A 19825-nucleotide genomic window follows, 5' to 3' on the forward strand; every position below is an offset into this window, starting at 1 on the left:
GATGTAGTGACACATAGACGGCAGCTGTCACTGACCATAGAGCAGTTATTTTTGCATTCTACTTCTTCTTCTTCGTCTTCTTTTTCTCCATGAAAATCACCCCCCCCCCCCCCCCCCCCTTTACTCTGTCAATGTAAAAGATATTTGCCTTTACACTAGATTTATGTTTTATGAGAAAACCAGAAAGGAAAGTGAACAGTCGTCAGAGGTGAGATTTGGGATCTGTTCACGGATTAACCCTTCATATCATTCGTCAGTACATAGATCATAGAGGAGATTGCAGCCTGTGCAGGGAGACTGAAGCTGATGTCCCTATGACGCACACTAATCCTTCTCTTGTGTTCCCCGTTGCAGGAAGACGGTGCTACAGCTGGACATGAGTAACACTAAGAAGGCTCTGATCATCCCGGCCTTTGAGACCCTGCGTTACCGCCTGTCCTTCCCCAAATCTAAGGCAGAACTGCTTTCCATGCTGGATATGGGGACTCTATTCACCTTCAGGTGGGCACAAGTCTCTGACAGTCATTGCTGACCACTGAGGGGAAATGCAAATTCCCTACATCATGGGGCAGATGTACTAAGCCTTGGAGAAAGATAAAGTGGACGGTGATAAACTACCAACCAACCAGTCGTTTTTCAAACACAGCCTGTAACATGACAGGAGCTGATTGGCTGGTACTTTATCTCTCTCCACTTTATTTATTTATTTATTACCAGTTATTTATAGAGCGCACACATATTCTGCAGCACTTTACAGAGAGTATTTGGCCATTCACATCAGTCCCTGCCCCAGTGGAGCTTACAATCTATTTTCCCTACCACATGTACACACACACACACACACACACACACACACACACACACACACACACACACACACACACACACACATTCACACTAGGGTTAATTTTGTTGGGAGCCAATTAACCTACCAGTATATTTTTGGATTGTGGGAGGAAACCGGAGTACCCGGAGGAAACCCACGCAAGTACGGGGAGAATATACAAACTCCACACAGTGAGGGCCATGGTGGGAATCGAACCCATGACCTCAGTGCTGTGAGGCAGTAATACTAACCATTAAACCATGCGTACTGCCCCCCGCACTCTCCAAGGCTTAGTACATCTAACCCATATGTATTTTAGAGTCCAATCTGCTGAAAAATGACCCATTGCTTCATTCAGTCGTCACACAAATAACCTAGTCGTTTACTTGGTGCAGTGCCTTACTTTACCCTGTAGGTGGCACCATTGCTGGTGTTATCTATGCTGAGAGTTCAGCCTACAATTTCACTATTCGCATTGGAAACTGTATAAATACTGACACCTGCTGGCTGATAATAGGGACTACTCAGTCTGTCTCCTTGTCCTGCTCAGGAGCAGTAGAATAAGGGGGTTGATATACAGCCGAGGCTCCGTCATCTTTTCGCTAAAGTCGTTCTGTACCTGGGGCTCCAGATTGTTAGTTGCAGAACTGACCCCCCCCCCCCCCCCCCTTCCCACTTACCCTATGTCCCAGCCAATCTTATGGTTTTGGCTATGAAGCCTAAGCCGTAATTGTAATTAGTTGTTGGCGGTAGTGCGGTCTTGTGTACTCGCGGCGTAATCTCATGTGATTGGGGCTATTACCAGTCTTTTTGCAGTTTGGTTAGAAGAAGCGATATGTGTGCCGAATTCACTTTAAATGCTCATTAGGAACCTGATTCTAAATAAGTCGCGATCATCTGCAGATACGCCCCAATCAGAATTCTCTTTCCAAAGTGTTGATGAAAGAACAGTCAAAAAAACTGTAAGGAAAAGGGATTAATTCATATTTGCGCGCAGTGGCCGATTATCACGCAACGGAGCGATTATTTGCAGACTGCACGTGTGCTGCAATCTCAATGCGCATGTGTCGAGGTGACGCTGCCATACCGCTCGCATTGAGGATTTCCATGGAGAAGTGATTGACAGGAGGTTACCGTCAGGAGGCGTTAACGGAGAGCGGTTGGAAAAACTTGGCGTGTCGTTGCCATGTTCAGCAACAGCTGCGTGCTCGTAAGCGCAAAAACATGGCGCCTGCGTCGCCAATGCCGCGTCCAGCCTTCTTAGACCTAGTGCAGCCCTTAACCTTGATGTTCCTCAATTTTGCGTATAGTCCGCTAATGTGTACGCAGTTGCGAATGAGTTTGCGATGGCTCAGTGGTCGTCTCCTTTCATTCCTGGGCGGCAGCTTCACTTGCTAGCAGCTCCGTAGCCTAGAGAATCGCAGTTGAATTAGGTGCTACGCTCACCATGGAGGAAGACGGACGCTGTGAAGTGCTTTATATCCGCCAAAAGGCGGCAAAACACAGGGCCTGATTCAGACTTTGAAGACAATAAAAAGCACGTAATTAAAATAAAATGTCGTTAGTGCAGGGGCAAGCTACGTGTGACGGTGCATTTAGCTAAAACTATACCATGCAAAATAGTTTTTAGGCGAAACCCATTAATCGCCTCTTGTTGGAAACCTGCAGAAGCCGCATAACACTAAATAATTCCAGACGGAGATGATGCGTCATAGCGAGAACTAAACGTAAACAGGCCACCAACACATCAACAACAGCTCTGAGTGACAAGACTGAAATATGTAAGCCTGGGGAAAATAACCGGGGCTTAGTACACTCGCAGCAGATGCTGTCATTAATTCCTGGCTCCACATTATTCTCACATTCTACTTCCAAAACAATCCTCCCCTCCGAGGGCTGTAACCCCGAAGGCAGAAAATGATATGTTCAATGTCACAGATCCTGATCCCTCCTGATGTGATGGGGTCGCCATGTGTCCAGTGGACGCCTCAGCCGCCCGGGCCGCATCTGGTGGAGCCTCGTGCCTCGTGTAATTAGCGGAGGCCTGTACACAGCGCAGCGGGAGGAAGTGGCAGCGTTGCAATTTACCTCCTAAGACCTTGATGTACAGCCAGGATCTTCCAATACAACGCAGCAAGACTCTTATCAAAATCTGCTACAAATTAAAGCTTAGCTGATTCTGCTCAACAGCTGGCAAAGCCTTTGAGTGTAGTAGAGGGGGTGGAGGGGGGGGGCACCCAAGATGATAATTCAGTTTTATTAAAGGGGAAGGAACCCACCAGGGGCACTGAGAGAGGGGGGTAGCTTGTGCTAATTGCACGACCATCTGTAGGAACCCAGGAGCGCAGGGGTGGTGCAACCACGCCCTACGGCATGCAGAAGAATGTACACCAGGATGGGGCGGTATCCGGACTCTAGGTCGACGCCAATTGGTCGACATACTTTAGGTCGACAGGAAAAAGGTCGACATGGAAAAAGGTCGACCTGAGTTTTTCACGATTTTTTTCTTTTTTGGAACCTTTTCATACTTAACAATCCACGTGGACTACGATTGGAACGGTAATCTGTGCCAAGCGAAGCGGTAGCGGAGCGAAGGCACCATGCCCGAAGCATGGCGAGCGAAGCAAGCCATGCGAGGGGACGCGGTGCACTAATTGGGGTTCCCGGTCACTCTACGAAGAAAACGACACTAAAAAACATAAAAAACTCATGTCGACCTTTTTCCATGTCGACCTTATTCCTGTCGACCTTGTGTCCATGTAGACCTTTTGTCCATGTCGACCTAAGGTGTGTCGACCAATTGGCGTCGACCTTTTTGTTGTCGACCCTGAGTCCCAGACCCGGATGGGGCATAGCCACCCCTTCCAGTGACCACACCTCCCCCCGTTACCCCGGCCCACCTGATATCTTGGCGGCCATGTTTGAGACTGGCAGGCCCTGCAGGCTACGACTCCAACCACTTCATGAGAATCAGTCTGCCGTGCATGAAAGTGCAGCCTGAGGACGAGTTTTCCGATTAGGCTAATATAGGGCCTAATTCAGACCTGAATTTGCACAGCGGCCGATTATCGAACAGCTGCGCAATGTGTAGGTTGAAATCTGCCCATATTTCCGCAGGTACCACGTCTGGACAAAAGGGCACTCCCCCACCAACTTTGCCAAATGGCGGACTGCGACGACTCCTTACCGCGTGGAATGGGAAGCCGATTTTGAGCCGTACGTGGCGGTCAGGCGGAACTGCCCAGAATATGACCGGAGATTCGTTGGATTTGGGTGGAACAAAGTGGCTCATATCATGGAGCTGGACGCACAGGTACTTAGGGAGGATGTATGGCTGCGGCGCACGTCTGTGAGGTGGAGTGTATGTGTTCAAAAATGGCCGTGTGTGTGCGTGTGTCTTAGCCCTGCGATCGCCTCTGCTTGATTGACAGGGGGGCGAGCCGGTGGCGTATAGCCGCCGTTTAGGGGGTGTGGCCCGGGCAACGCAGGTGTGCCCGGACTGTTGGGGGGGGGGGGGGGGCGCTGCGGCTGTGTGTGCGAAGAGTACCTCCTCCCAGCGCGCAGGAGCTATGCTGGCGGGGAGCTACTCTTCCAGTACAAAGCATCGCCGCCGTCCGATGCTTTTGTACTTGTGTGTGGGGGGTCGGCCCTGACTTGCGGGGTGGACTAGCCCTGTGTTGGGCGTCCCCCCGCATGTCAGGGAAGCTGATCGTAGATTTGCTAAATTTAGCACATCTACGATCAGGTCTGAATCACCCCCATAGTTACCCAGGTTAGGGTTAATAATATTTTGACGGAATAATCTAGTTATATTTCAATATATTATAGATAAAATATCCTAAATTCATATATTTACACGGAAAATAATACTGTGAGGTGAAGCAATATTTATTTCATACATGTACTGACCCGCAGAGTGTTAAATTGATATAAACTGTATATATCATTCATGTATGTACACTGAACATGTCATTTATGAGGTAACTATTACCATCATTATATATTTATAATTTCTGTAAACTACAAATACATTTATATGTACATTGGTGGCCAGTACTGTAGAGAAGGCTCTATCCTAGCTGCCCAGCGCCCAGAGTCAGATGGGGTGATTGTCAGTGGGAGGAGCCTATCACTCAGAGTGAGATGGGGTGATTGTCAGTGGGAGGAGCAAATCGCCCAGAGTGAGATGGGGTGATTGTCAGTGGGAGGAGCCTATCACCCAGAGTGAGATGGGGGTGATTGTCAGTGGGAGGAGCCTATCACCCAGAGTGAGATGGGGTGATTGTCAGTGGGAGGAGCCTATCACCCAGAGTCAGATGGGATGATTGTCGGTGGGAGGAGCCTATCACCCAGAGTGAGATGGGGTGATTGTCAGTGGGAGGAGCCTATCACTCAGAGTGAGATGGGGTGATTGTCAGTGGGAGGAGCCTATCACTCAGAGTGAGATGGGGTGATTGTCAGTGGGAGGAGCCTATCACCCACAGTGAGATGGGATGATTATCAGTGGGAGGAGCATATCGCCCAGAGTGAGATGGGGTGATTGTCAGTGGGAGGAGCCTATCACTCAGAGTGAGATGGGGTGATTGTCAGTGGGAGGAGCCTATCACCCAGAGTGAGATGGGGTGATTGCCAGTGAGCGTGGCCTTACCTCACTACAGGGTATAAAAGAGGTGTCAGTTACAGCCGGCAGACAGTCTGGAGTTCCCTCCCTCGAGTGCTGACCGCCCTGTGCCTGACCTGCCATAGCTGTAAGCATCCGAGCTATATGCATGCGGCCAGGCCGGGGAGGGGGAGTTCCCGACACAGAGACGTCCAAGCAGTACTAAAGCTCATTGTGCATTGGTTAGCCATGTGTCCAGTACTAGCCGTATCTCTCCACCTCTGTACAGCTGTCTCTGACCTCTCGTCCTCTTTCTTCCGACAGGAGTACGAATTCACAGTGCTGCCCAACGCCTATATGATCCACATGCCACACGCCCCAAGCTTTGACATCACCAAGTTCCGCTCGAACAAGCAATACAGGATCTGCCTAAAAACGCTGAAGGAGGAGTTCCAGCAGGACATGTCCCGCCGTTACGGATTCACAGCCCTTAAATACCTCACTGCTGAGAATAACAGCTGAGACCGGGAGGGGGATGGCAGGGGTTCACCGGTGCCTGACGACCACTATGATGAAGACTTTGAGGGCATTACGTCAGCCATCACTGGTTGGCTGGGGACTCACAGTTTTCTTTTGAGACCCTGGTTCATTTGTTCAAGAAATTTTGCTGCCCCATCTCTCCCGATTGTTGGAGCAGGGAAGACAGACGTGGGTTCGGGGTAAAAGTGAAACGGTGGGACAGAGGATTTCCGCATCTCCCATGGTGCTAGAGAATGAAGCGTACGCACTTTGGATGTAATTTAGAAGAAACCTAACACCGTGTTTCGCTTATAGTGAGAGCCAATCCCAGGTCGGCTGCATCTCTCCGTCTTACTTAAGCGTCCAGATCAAAGACATCGTACGGAAAAAAACGTTTGAATCCTGGAACCCCCTGCTGAATCTTTGTTCTGGGGTGTTGGCATCTAAATCGCAAAAGAGTAGTCAGCGATTGGGCACAGCGGGGCGGGCGGCTGGTCATGCTACCCCCCCTCCCCCCCATTGTTTTAAAAAGTTGGCCAAAATATCAATGTCCATTAAATTTGCTGTACTGGCAAAAGGAAGAAAGATCAGTGACGCTAGCTTTCTCGCACAGCCAAAAACTGCACGTCCCAAAATACAATCTGTGCTGAATAGTGGTACTCTCAGCTCAGCAAATGCTTTTACACTACTTGCCTGCAGGGGGCAGAATCGAGACACTAAATGTTAAAATCTCAACGCTTCATGCAAAAAAACAAATAACAGCGTTCACATTGCAAAGATCCAAAGGGCATTTCTTTCTATTTTTGTATTGTATTCACCCCTGTATAAAAGAATTAAAAAAACACAGATATGCCCTGTTATCTCTACGATGTACCTACGTGGAACGCCCATACTAATAGCCTGGAGAGTCATTTACAAGAGCTGGAAAGTCGGTGTATGGCCGCGGTGACCCGCGCTTCTAGGCGCGTTGTCCGTCTGTCCTGTCCCTTTGAATGTGAACATGGCGCACTACATAATATTTCTGAGTGTCCCAGCACTGACATCTTCAGAATAATCTGCAGAGACGAAAGAAGACTCCCTTTGCCCGCAGGACAAAGCATCCTTTGTGCATGGTGTGAAAAGCTGGTGATTCCTTTTCTGGCTGTCAGGTTGCGTGCTCTGCAATTAGAGATGGTCCTCGGCATCAGAAGACAATGATTTAGTCGGACATATGTAGGCTTTACCGTTTATACTGCGGCATGTTCATTTTCAGTTTGGAACATCTAAACTCTTTCCTTCCTGGGAGGCCTGAAATAATGTTACTACACAACGTCTTAGCTGGCCTTCCTTCCTGGGCCAGAGTCCGCCTTGATCAGCTCTGCAGTGTCCGTTCAGGTCAACGCAAGACGAAAGGTCAATTCTAAAAAAGGAAAGACTTATTTATATTTCCCAGTTCTCAAAATAAAACGAAATTCCTGAAAACGCAGCTAAGAGCATGAGCAAGGAGCCACCGCGACGGCCGGGCGAGTTCAGCCCCCAGAGAAACGGTTGGTTGCCTTGACCTGTGTGAAGCTGGAAGAGTTAACTTAATGGACTTTTCCACTATTTTTTACCGTTCAGTATTAATTGTCATGTTTACAAAGAGAACTCTAAAGTCTAATGCACTAGACCAGCTGGGAGGCTGCTTGTTAACCAATGGAAGGCAAGGCTCAGAGGCCGGTAAAATGCGTCACTCCCTCTTCTCATCCTGCCAGCGGTGGTTGCTCATGAATTGTAGCCTGCAACTGTGAAACGCGTTGGAGTTGAAAAAAGTCAAGTTCCTTTAAGTACATTTCTTTAGATTTATACCTGAGAAAGAAGTGGCTGCTAAATCGCAGAGACCGCTGTAAAAAAAAAAAAAAAAAAAATTATTTCCCAGAGCAAACCCAAGAGTTTCCAGGTGGCCACCGGCAGGAGGCGGGGGGTCCATTGCATGGGACTAGAGTGGGACGCTGCACATGGCCCTCCTCCCGGCCACCCATCTCTGCCCCTCACCACCAGTTGGCATCGCTCCCACGAGTAGGATTTGGCCCTAGGGCCGCATTGATAGTTGCCTAAACCTCCCCTATTCTAATCCACCACTGTTTCGAACCCCCGGGCAGGTACTTGCCACCCTCCTCTCTGTCCCAATTGTAATAGAAAAAATATTTCAGCCCGGATTACAGTCTTGGCTAAAATATATATAGTTCTTGCAGGATCTAGAATTGTTATATATATATATATATATATATATATATATTTAATAAAAAAAAATTCCCATACAAGATTAGTGTTCCTTTAAAAACACCTATTTGGGCCTCCAGCCCCCGTCATTCTCACATTTATTTATTTGTGCAGTTTCCCCGAAAATCTCCAGCAGGTCCAGGCAGAAACTTGGCGCGTTTCAGTGTTCCCGAGAACTCTACACTCAGCTGGAGGTTGCCTTTCACTCATGCAATGTGCAAATTCTGTCCTTGCCTGTTTTTTTTTTTTTACGCCAAGATATATTTTTCCATGGTGACAAAAGTCTAAACTTATTATGTCTGCAACAATTTGTTGGGAAAAAACAATATTATTTCTGTTTCTGTTACACACGTTTCTACAGAGGGAAACGCTTAAATCCAGACCGGGGAGGGAATATATCACTTTACTTATTTCCGTTACGAACCTCAAAATCATAGTGAAATACAATACAGTACATACAGTGTATATATGTATGTATGTAATGTATGTATGTATATATATATATATATATATATATATACATATAGTAATCTTTTCCCTCAGAGACTTAAAGACCGCTCACCACCGTTCCGAGGATGAGAAGAGAGATACAGTGTTTTGGGTCTCCAGAGTTAATGGGTTGTAAATAAATTCAAGGACATTTGTTTATTTTCAGTTGTGCAATAAAATTGTGAAATAATTTTGTGTTCCGGTCATTGGTTTCGTCCTTGTTTGGGATCCACTTCTGCAGCAAACACATGCTGCAATCCAGGATTAGGCTCTACACATCGGCCAATCAGATTGTCAGAGCTGCATGACCATAGCGGATCATTCAAGGGAAAGCTAATCGCTTTGGGGCGGAGTCACTCTGCCAATCGTTTGCTTAAGTCTGGCTCGCCAGTTTGGCTGATAAAATCAACGGTTCATGGTGTTTTACTCACTGACATGTGACTTAACAATGCTAACAATACTTTTACAGCACATATAATGGGCTCCCGGACATATGAGCTGGGCTGCTTACATGGTGGAAACTGAATTTACGTCATCATCGCTGGAGCACGTAATGGTGGACAAGTGATATGGCACCGTTCTAATCACCTTACACAATGACATGGACGTGAGTTGACTTATCCACTGCAGGAGATCAGATCTGTAGATAATTGGGTTCAGCTTATAATATACGGACAATCAGATTTGACAGATCGGTCTTTTTCAATCAAATTGCCAAAATATCATTCAGTGGGTGGGGCTGACAAAATCAGCAATCCTGCTGGAAATCTAGTTGGGATGTACTGGAATAGTGTTCTATTTATGAAGCGGTGAAAAGGGTAAAGTCAGTCAGTGGAGAAGTTGCCCATGGCAACCAATCAGCATTGAAGTAACATTTATAATTTGCATACTATACAATTGTACGGAGCAGCTGATTGGTTGCCATGGGCAACTTCTCCACAGGCTCACTTCTCCGCTCTTATCACTGCTTCATGAATAGACCCCTCGATCCTCAAAATCCCTGAGGGAGAAAACACTAGTGGCCCACAAGAAAGAAGCCGCTGAGGTTGCAATATTGATGGTTTGTCTTTGTGCATATTGGGGGCTGTCACTAATCAAAAGGGATCAGCCACTGATGGTTACCATTGGTGGCCTCCCATTGAAACCATTAGACCATCTTTGGTTGCTAGCCGTCAATGGCTAACCCTACAGTGGACAGAAATAAATATATATATATATATACAGTATATATGTATACATTATAATCATATATACACGTAATAAGGATAAGATTATATTACAGGTAAAGCTTGGTGCTACGTCTAAGAGACCTGCTGGAATCCGCTTCTCTCCCGTTGTTCAGACCTACCTGCTGTCAGCTGACATTTGGGCGCTGGCTAGCATCTGTCCCTGAATACGGTATGTCCGGGCACGCACGCTGGGAGGTTTACTCCGTAGGCTTATATACAGCAGAGACAAACACAAGCTGGTGGTAGCATTATATCTGACACTGGGCTTGATGCAGAGGTGGGCGCAGTGCGATGTTTGCGCAGTTGAGCGATGTTTTTTGTATTGCACATGTATAAGTCGCGCTGTGCGCGGCAATTGATTATCGATGGCGGATGCAAGGAATTATTTGCAGTGAGTGACGTTGTTAAAGCTTCAGCAGCTTACTTGCAACAGACATTGTGTTCCGATGGTGCGCCTTTGTATGTAAGCGGTGGATCAGAGACACCGTCAGTGGGTGTCTCTGTACAGATCCCCACGGCAGCCTCAATAGCATATTTTCGCAGTTCTGCGTGCGAAAACTTGGTTGTGTCCACCTGATTCACTATCATGCCCAGCGTCTGTCACATTTGCCCCAGAACCAGAAGGGAGCGGATGTCCGCAGGTATCAGTAAGTAAGAGTCCACCACATGGAGCCTGCTGAGTGACTGTGACAGGTAGTTTGCAACGTCGCATGTCAGTAAAACCATCAAAGTAAGTCTCTGCACCACAGCTATGTGTTACGTACAGTAGCTTCAATGAATATATCATCCCACAGTGGCAGGAACAGTTTCACCAGTAGCCCCCAACCCCCCACCAGTAGCCTCGATCCCTCACCAGTAACCACCAACCCCCCACCAGTAGCCTCCATCCCTCACCAGTAGCCCCCAACCCCCCACCAGTAGCCTCCATCCCTCACCAGTAGCCCCCAACCCCCCCACCAGTAGCCTCCATCCCTCACCAGTAGCCCCCAACCCCCCACCAGTAGCCTCCATCCCTCACCAGTAGCCTCCATCCCTCACCAGTAGCCCCCAACCCCCCCCACCAGTAGCCTCCATCCCTCACCAGTAGCCCCCAACCCCCCACCAGTAGCCTCCATCCCTCACCAGTAGCCCCCAACCCCCCACCAGTAGCCTCCGTCCCTCACCAGTAGCCCCCAACCCCCCACCAGTAGCCTCCATTCCTCACCAGTAGCTCCCAACCCCCCCACTAGTAGCCTCCATCACTCACCAGTAGCTACCAACCCCCCACCAGTAGCCTCCATCCCTCACCAGTAGCCCCCAACCCCCCACCAGTAGCCACCATCCCTCACCAGTAGCCCCCAACCCCCCACCAGTAGCCTCCATCCCTCACCAGTAGCCCCCAACCGCCCCACCAGTAGCCTCCATCCCTCACCAGTAGCCCCCAACCCCCCACCAGTAGCCTCCATCCCTCACCAGTAGCCCCCAACCCCCCCACCAGTAGCCTCCATCCCTCACCAGTAGCCCCCAACCCCCCACCAGTAGCCTCCATCCCTCACCAGTAGCCTCCATCCCTCACCAGTAGCCCCCAACCCCCCCACCAGTAGCCTCCATCCCTCACCAGTAGCCCCCAACCCCCCACCAGTAGCCCCCAACCCCCCACCAGTAGCCTCCATTCCTCACCAGTAGCTCCCAACCCCCCACTAGTAGCCTCCATCCCTCACCAGTAGCCCCCAACCCCCCACCAGTAGCCTCCATCCCTCACCAGTAGCCCCCAACCCCCACCCATCTCAGTACAAACTCCTGCAGTTGTCAAGTAACGGGACACATTTGATATTTTCCATGCTCTGTGCAGGGACTTAGGGGGACATTTACTAAGCAGTGATAAAAGTGGAGAAGTGAGCCAGTGGAGAAGTTGCCCCATCAACCAATCAGCAACTCTGTATCATTTTATAGTATGCAAATTATAGATGTTACTTCAGTGCTGATTGGTTGCCATGGGCAACGTCTCCTCTGGCTCTTATCACTGCTTAGTAAATGCTGCACTCGTGATATGTAGGTTCCCGCAGGCATGGCTGGGATCGCATACGATATATTGCATGCAAAATGTACCAAATCGTATGGAACCAGTCCCGGGAGAGTACAAGGGAAATCGCCTCCGACTTTAGCCTCAGACATATCGTTGTAGTGTATGGGGCCCTTTACTCTCTCTGCACATGTTATATCTGCCGACAGTGCACATGGGGGGGTCATTCCGAGTTGATTGCTAGCTGCCGTTCGCAGCGCAGCGATCAGGCAAAAAATCGGCTATTCTGCGCATGCGTATGGGCCGCAGTGCGCACGCGCAAAGAACTTTCACAAAAAACTATGCAGTTTTACACAAGGTCGAACGACTCTTTTCAGTCGCACGGGTGATCGGTGAGTGATTGACAGGAAAGGGGCGTTTCTGGGTGGTAACTGACCATTTTCCGGGAGTGTGCTAAAAAACGCAGGCGTGTCAGAAGATAACGCAGGCGTGCCTGGGGAAACGGGGGAGTGGCTGGCTGAACGCAGGGCGTGTTTGTGACGTCAAACCATGAACTAAACTGTCTGCCGTGATCGCAAGGTAGGAGTAAGTCTGGAGCTACTCGGAAACTGCACAATCTTTTTTTGTAGCCGCTCTGCGATCCTTTCGGTCGCAATTCTGCCATGCTAAGATACACTCCCAGAGGGCGGCGGCTTAGCGTTTGCACTACTGCTAAAAACAGCTAGCGAGCGATCAACTCGGAATGAGGGCCATGGTTTTGTCCATCTGCTAACAAATTTGCTGCTGCGATCAACTCTGAATTACCCCCTATAGTACTAATTATACATTACTGTATGTAGTTAATGCACACATAGCCAGGTAGCATGGGCAAATAGCAATAGGGTTACATTACAAAATTGCCTTTACGTAACAGAGAAATGTATTAAACCTTCTACAGAGGAAAAGTAGAGGTGTTGCCCATAGCACCAATGAGATTCAAGCTATCATTTTATAGAATGCTCTAAATAACTGTTAGCTAGAATCTGATTGGTTGCTATAGACCATACCTACACTTCTCCTTTTTAGAGAGTTTGATAAATCTTAGAGAGCAGCCTTTGCTCTGGGGACAGGAGACCACCATTAAGCTGATGTAGACCCGGACAGCTGCTCCGTGCCGTTGCATCTCACTGTGTGTGCACCGGCTTCTGCCGGTGCAACGTTCCAGTCAGTTAGGCCCCATGTTGTATACAGTAGGTGACAATCTGGCGCGAAGATTCCCTATAAGGGATGGCACCTCTACATTAATCTACAGAGAGAACAGAGTATACAGCAGCTCAGTGTATATTACACATATTATACGTCATAGGTTATGCAGCGTAATGCAATCACATTGGTCAATCACATAATATTACCACAGATAACAAGATGCCCAGCATGCAGTGTGAGCCCTATCTGATGCCCAGCACGCAGTGTGAGCCCTGTCTGATGCCCAACATGCAGTGTGAGCCCTGTCTGATGCCCATCACTCAGTGTGAGCCCTCTCTGTTGCACAGCACGCAGTGTGAGCTCTGTCTGATGGCTAGTATGCATTGTGAGCCCTGTCTGATGCCCAGTATGCATTGTGAGCCCTGTCTGATGCCCAGTATGCAGTGTGAGCCCTGTCTGATGCCCAGCACGCATTGTGAGCCCTGTCTGATGCCCAGTACGCAATGTGAGCCCTGTCTGATGTGCAGCACGCAGTGTGAGCCCTGTTTGATGCCCAGAACTCAGTGTGAGCCCAGTCTAATGCCCAGCACGCAGTGTGAGCCCTGTCTGATGCCCAGCACGCATTGTGAGCCCTGTCTGATGCCCAGTACGCAATGTGAGCCCTGTCTGATGTGCATCACGCAGTGTGAGCCCTGTCTGATGCCCAACACGCAGTGTGAGCCCTGTCTGATGCCCAGTATACATTGTGAGCCCTGTCTGATGCCTAGTACGCAGTGTGAGCCCTGTCTAATGCCCAGTACACAGTGTGAGCCCTGTCTGATGCCCAATATGCAGTGTGAGCCCTGTCTGATGCCCAATATGCAATGTGAGCCCTGTCTGAGGCCCAGCATGCAGTGTCAGCCCTGTCTGAGGCCCAGCACACAGTGTGAGCCCTGTCTGATGCCCAGTGTGCAATGTGAGCCCTGTGTGATGCCCAGTATGCAGTGTGAGCCCTGTCTGATGTCCAGCACTCACTGTGAGCTCTATCTGATGCCCAGCACGCAGTGTGAGCCCTGTCTGATGCTCAGTACGCAATGAGAGCCCTGTCTGATGCCCAGTACGCAGTGTGGACCCTGTCTGATGCTTAGCACGCAGTGTGAGCCCTATCTGATGCCCAGTTTGCAGTGCGGGCCCTGTCTGATGCCCAGCATGCAGTGTGAGCCCTGTCTGTTGCCCAGTATGCAGTGGAGCCCTGTCTGATGCCCAGCACTCAGTGTGAGCCCATTCTAATGCCCAGCACGCAGTGTGAGCCCTGTCTGATGCCCAGTATGCAGTGTGAGCCCTGTCTGATGCCCAGTACGCAGTGTGAACCCTGTCTGGTGCCCAGCATACAGTGTGAGCCCTGTCTGAGGCCCAGCACACAGTGTGAGCCCTGTCTGATGTCCAGTGTGCAGTGTGAGCCCTGTGTGATGCCCAGTGTGCAATGTGAGCCCTGTGTGATGCCCAGTACGCATTGTGAGCCCTGTCTGATGCCCAGTATGCAGTGTAAGCCCTGTCTGGTGCCCAGTACACAGTGTGGGCCCTGTCTGATGCCCAGAATGCAGTGTTTTTGCCATGTCTGATGTCCAGTATGCAGTGTGAGCCCTGTCATCATGCAGTGTGAGCTCCTGTCTGATGCCCAGCATACAGTGTGAGCCCTGTCTGATGCCCAGCATACACTGTCCGATGCCTAGCATGCAGTGGGAGCCTTGTCTGATGCCCAGCATGCAGTGTGAGCCCTTTCTGATGCCCAGCATGCAGTGTCAGCTCTGTCTGATGCCCAGCATGCAGTGTGAGCCCTGTCTGATGCCCAGCATGCAGTGTGAGCCCTGTCTGATGCCCAGTATGCAGCGTGAGCCCTGTCTGATGCCCACTATGCAATGTGAGCCCTGTCTGATGCCCACTATGCAATGTGAACTCTGTCTGATGCCCAGTATGCAGTGTGATCCCTGTCTGCTGCCCAGTATGCAGTGGGAGCACTGTCTGATGCCCAGTATGCAGTGTGAGCCCTGTCTGATGCCCAGTATGCATTTTGAGCCCTGCCTGATAACCAGCATACAGTGTGAGCCCTGTCTGATACCCAGCATACAGTGTAAGCCCTGTCTGATACCCAGCATACACTGTCTAAAGCCCAGTATGCAGTGTGAGCCCTGTCTGATGCCCAGCATGCAGTGTGAGCCCTGTCTGGTGCCCAGTATACATTGTGAGGCCTTGTCTGATGCCCAGTATGCAGTGTGAGCCCTGTCTGATGCCTAGTACGCAGTGTGAATCCTGTCTAATGCCCAGTACACAGTGTGAGCCCTGTCTGATGCCCAGTATGCAGTGTGAGCCCTGTCTGATGCCCCGTATGCAATGTGAGCCCTGTCTGATGCCCAATATGCAGTGTGAGCCCTGTCTGATGCCCAGTATGCAATGTGAGCCCTGTCTGAGGCCCAGCATGCAGTGTGAGCCCTGTCTGAGGCCCAGCACACAGTGTGAGCACTGTGTGATGCCCAGTGTGCAATGTGAGCCCTGTGTGATGCCCAGTGTGCAATGTGAGCCCTGTGTGATGCCCAGTACGCATTGTGAGCCCTGTCTGATGCCCAGTACGCAGTGTGAGCCCTGTCTGATGCCCAGTACACAGTGTGAGCCCTGTCTGATGCCCAGAATGCAGTGTTTTTGCCATGTCTGATGTCCAGTATGCAGTGTGAGCCCTGTCATCATGCAGTGTGAGCTCCTGTCTGATGCCCAGCATACTGTGTGAGCCCTGTCTGATGCCCAGCATACACTTTCAATGCCTAGCATGCAGTGTGAGCCTTGTCTGATGCCCAGCATGCAGTGTGAGCCCTTTCTGATGCCCAGCATGCAGTGTCAGCCCTGTCTGATGCCCAGTATGCAGTGTGAGCCCTGTCTGATGCCCAGCACGCAGTGTGAGCCCTGTCTGATGCCCAGTATGCAATGTGAACTCTGTCTGATGCCCAGTATGCAGTGTGATCCCTGTCTGCTGCCCAGTATGCAGTGGGAGCACTGTCTGATGCCCAGTATGCAGTGTGAGCCCTGTCTGATGCCCAGTATGCATTGTGAGCCCTGTCTGATGCCCAGTATGCAGTGTGAGCCCTGTCTGATGCCCAGTACACAGTGTGAGCCCGGTCTGATGCCCAGAATGTAGTGTTTTTGCCATGTCTGATGTCCAGTATGCAGTGTGAGCCCTGTCTGATGCCCAGTATGCAATGTGAACTCTGTCTGATGCCCAGTATGCAGTGTGATCCCTGTCTGCTGCCCAGTATGCAGTGGGAGCACTGTCTGATGCCCAGTATGCAGTGTGAGCCCTGTCTGATGCCCAGTATGCATTGCCAGGACACAGTGTGAGCCCTGTCTGATGCCCAGGACACAGTGTGAGCCCTGTCTGATGCCCAGCACGCAGTGTGAGCCCTGTCTGATGCTCAGCACGCAGTGGGAGCCCTGCCTGCTGCCCAGTATGCAGTGGGAGCCCTGCCTGATGCCCAGTATGCAGTGGGAGCCCTGCCTGATGCCCAGTATGCAGTGTGAGCCCTGTCTGATGTCCAGCATACAGTGTGAGCCCTGTCTGATACCCAGTGTGAAGATACGGGGTTCTTCAAATCACTCAGACGCAGAGCCGATGCAACCAAAGTGACGGTTTATTTCTCACCGCACCCAGGACCCGCACCCACCTAATTCATAGGAAACAGAAGTAAATATAGCCCAGAAACAGTATACAGGTAGCAGTCCAGAAAGTAGGTCCACAACAATTTCACAGATAAACAGGTCCACACAGCAGAACTATCACTGAGTCCACACAGCCGTGATAGCAGATGAGTCCACAGGAGAATATTTGTATAAGTCCATGTAGGAGTAAATATGTGTAAGTCCACACAGCACTGGGTACCCTGGCAGAGAATCACCCCTTAGCCAGAGTCCTGCAACTAACATCAGGAGCTGACCTGCGCAACCTCTTTTATAACCTTCCAAATGCCCATCATGCCGCGCTCACCTGGGGAGGACACAGGTTCCTGATTGGTGGGATCCCATTTCAGGTGTCTCCCTCCTCCCTCCCACAGCTGGCCTTCTCCTGCTGACCACATGCTGAGTCCGAGTTGTCTGTGAGAGCCCAGGGTGTAAAAAAGGACAGTAAATAGAAGGAACAATGAGAGGGAAACTGGTTTAAGTCCTGATTGTCCCCTGTGGAGGAGCATCTTCATAGAGATGTTACCTGGCCCTCAAATGTATTTCCTGTGTGACCATATAAGGATCATAGATGGGTTACACAGGATTATCCATGATAACTTGTACCCTCATACACAGACTGGCATCCTCCTACAATAACATAACATGACAGCACTAGGTGCCAGGTCACAGCACACCTGTATTTACCTGAGTAAGATTATAGTTCAGAATATATAGGCTAACGAATGAACGCGCACATGGGGTAATAGTGACACAAGCCAGATAGATAATGGAACAAAAGGAATAAAAAGTACCTTAAACGCTATAAAGATTGAAATGCCAGAAATACAGTTTTACCCTCTGTCTCATATCTTTACACCCAGCATACAGTGTGAGCCCTGTCTGATACCCAGTATGAAATGTGAGCCCTGTCTGATGCCCATAATGCAGTGTGAGCCCTGTCTGATGCCCAGTATGCAGCGTGAGCCCTGTCTAATGCCCAGTATGCAGCGTGAGCCCTGTCTAATGCCCAGTATGCAGTGTGAGCCCTGTCTAATGCCCAGTATGCAATTTGAGCCCTGTCTAATGCCCATCATGCAGTGTGAATCCCTGTCTGATGCCCAGCATACACTGTCTGATGCCCAATATGCCCAGCACGCAGTGTGAGCCCTGTCTGATGTCCAGCATACAGTGTGAGTCCCTGTCTGATGTCCAGCATACAGTGTGAGTTTGTCTGATACCCAGCATACACTGTCTGATGCCCAGTATGCTATTTGAGCCCTGTCTAATGCCCATCACGCAGTGTGAGTCCCTGTCTGATGCCCAGTATGCAGTGTGAGCCCTGTCTGATACCCAGTGTGCAGTGTGAGCCCTGTCTGATGCCCAGTACACATTGTGAGCCCTGTCTGATGTCCAGCATACACTGTCTGATGCCCAGTATGCAGTGGAGCCCTATCTGATACCCAGCACGCAGGGTGAGCCCTGTTTGATGCCCAGTATGCAGTGTGAGCCCTGTCTGATGCCCAGCACGCAGTGTGAGCCCTGTCTGATGCCCAGCACGCAGTGTGAGCCCTGTCTGATGCCCAGTATGCAGTGTGAGCCCTGTCTGATGCACAGCACGCAGTGTGAGCCCTATCTGATGCCCAGCACGCAGTGTGAGTCCTGTCTGATGCACAGCACGCATTGTGAGCCCAGTCTGATGCCCAGCACGTGGTGTGAGTCCTGTCTGATGCCCAGTATGCAGTGTGAGCCCTGTCTGATACCCAGCACGCAGTGTGAGCCCTGTCTGATGCCCAGCACGCAGTGTGAGCCCTGTCTGATGCCCAGCATGCATTGTGAGCCCTGTCTGATGCACAGCACGCAGTGTGAGCCCTATCTGATGCACAGCACGCATTGTGAGCCCAGTCTGATGCCCAGTATGCAGTGGAGCCCTATCTGATACCCAGCACGCAGGGTGAGCCCTGTCTGATGCCCAGCACACAGTGTGAGCCCTGTCTGATGCCCAGTATGCAGTGGAGCCCTGTCTGATACCCAGCACGCAGGGTGAGCCCTGTCTGATGCCCAGCACACAGTGTGAGCTCAGTCTGATGCCCAGCACGCAGTGTGAGCCCTGTCTGATGCCCAGTATACATAGTGAGCCCTGTCTTATGCCCAGCATACACTATCTGATGCCCAGTATGCAGTGTGAGCCCTGTCTGATGCCCAGCATGCAGGGTGAGCCCTGTCTGATGCCCAGCTCGTAGTGTGAGCCCTGTCTGATGCCCAGTATGCAGTGTGAGCCCTGTCTGATGCCCAGTATGCAGTGTGAGCCTGTCTGATGTCCAGCATACAGTGTGAGCCCTGTCTGATGTCCAGCATAGTGTGTGAGCCCTGTCTGATGTCCAGCATACAGTGTGAGTTTTGTCTGATACCCAGCATACACTGTCTGATGCCCAGTACGCTATTTGAGCCCTGTCAAATGCCCATCATGCAGTGTGAGCCCTGTCTGATGCCCAGTATGCAGTTTGAGCCCTGTCTGATGCCCAGCATGTAGTGTGAGTCCTGTCTGATGCCCAGCACGCACTGTGAGCCCTGTCTGATGCCCAGTACGCAGTGTGAGCCCTGTCTGATGCCCAGCATGCAGTGTGAACCCTGTCTGATTCCCAGTATACATTGTGAGCCCTGTCTGATGTCCAGCATACACTTGTCTGATGCCCATAATGCAGTGTGAGCCCTGTCTAATGCCCAGTATGCAGTGTGAGCCCTGTCTAATGCCCAGTATGCAGTGTGAGCCCTGTCTGTTGCCCAGCATGCAGTGTGAGTCCCTGTCTGATGCCCAGCATACACTGTCTGATGCCCAATATGCCCAGCACGCAGTGTGAGCCCTGTCTGATGCCCAGTATGCAGTGTGAGCCCTGTCTGATACCCAGCACGCAGTGTGAGCCCTGTCTGATGCCCAGCACGCAGTGTGAGCCCTGTCTGATGCCCAGCATGTATTGTGAGCCCTGTCTGATGCACAGCACGCAGTGTGAGCCCTATCTGATGCACAGCACGCATTGTGAGCCCTGTCTGAT

At 50.5% G+C, this 19825-nt stretch overlaps 1 protein-coding gene across 2 annotated transcripts in view; it reads left to right on the plus strand.

Annotated features, from left to right (window-relative positions):
• Positions 1 to 8865, plus strand: part of LARGE1 (LARGE xylosyl- and glucuronyltransferase 1) — a 464898-nt gene extending 456033 nt beyond the window's left edge. For both annotated transcript variants that reach the window (XM_063929035.1, XM_063929036.1), the window contains exons 13-15: positions 355 to 501; positions 3944 to 4139; positions 5751 to 8865. In XM_063929035.1, coding sequence (XP_063785105.1) covers positions 355 to 501; positions 3944 to 4139; positions 5751 to 5948 — 541 coding nt within the window. In that variant the 3' untranslated portion in view covers positions 5949 to 8865. The remainder of the gene's footprint in view (positions 1 to 354; positions 502 to 3943; positions 4140 to 5750) is intronic.
• The last annotated feature ends 10960 nt before the right edge of the window (positions 8866 to 19825 follow it).

This window comes from Pseudophryne corroboree, chromosome 6 (assembly GCF_028390025.1).
Source record: "Pseudophryne corroboree isolate aPseCor3 chromosome 6, aPseCor3.hap2, whole genome shotgun sequence".
NCBI lineage: Eukaryota > Metazoa > Chordata > Amphibia > Anura > Myobatrachidae > Pseudophryne > Pseudophryne corroboree.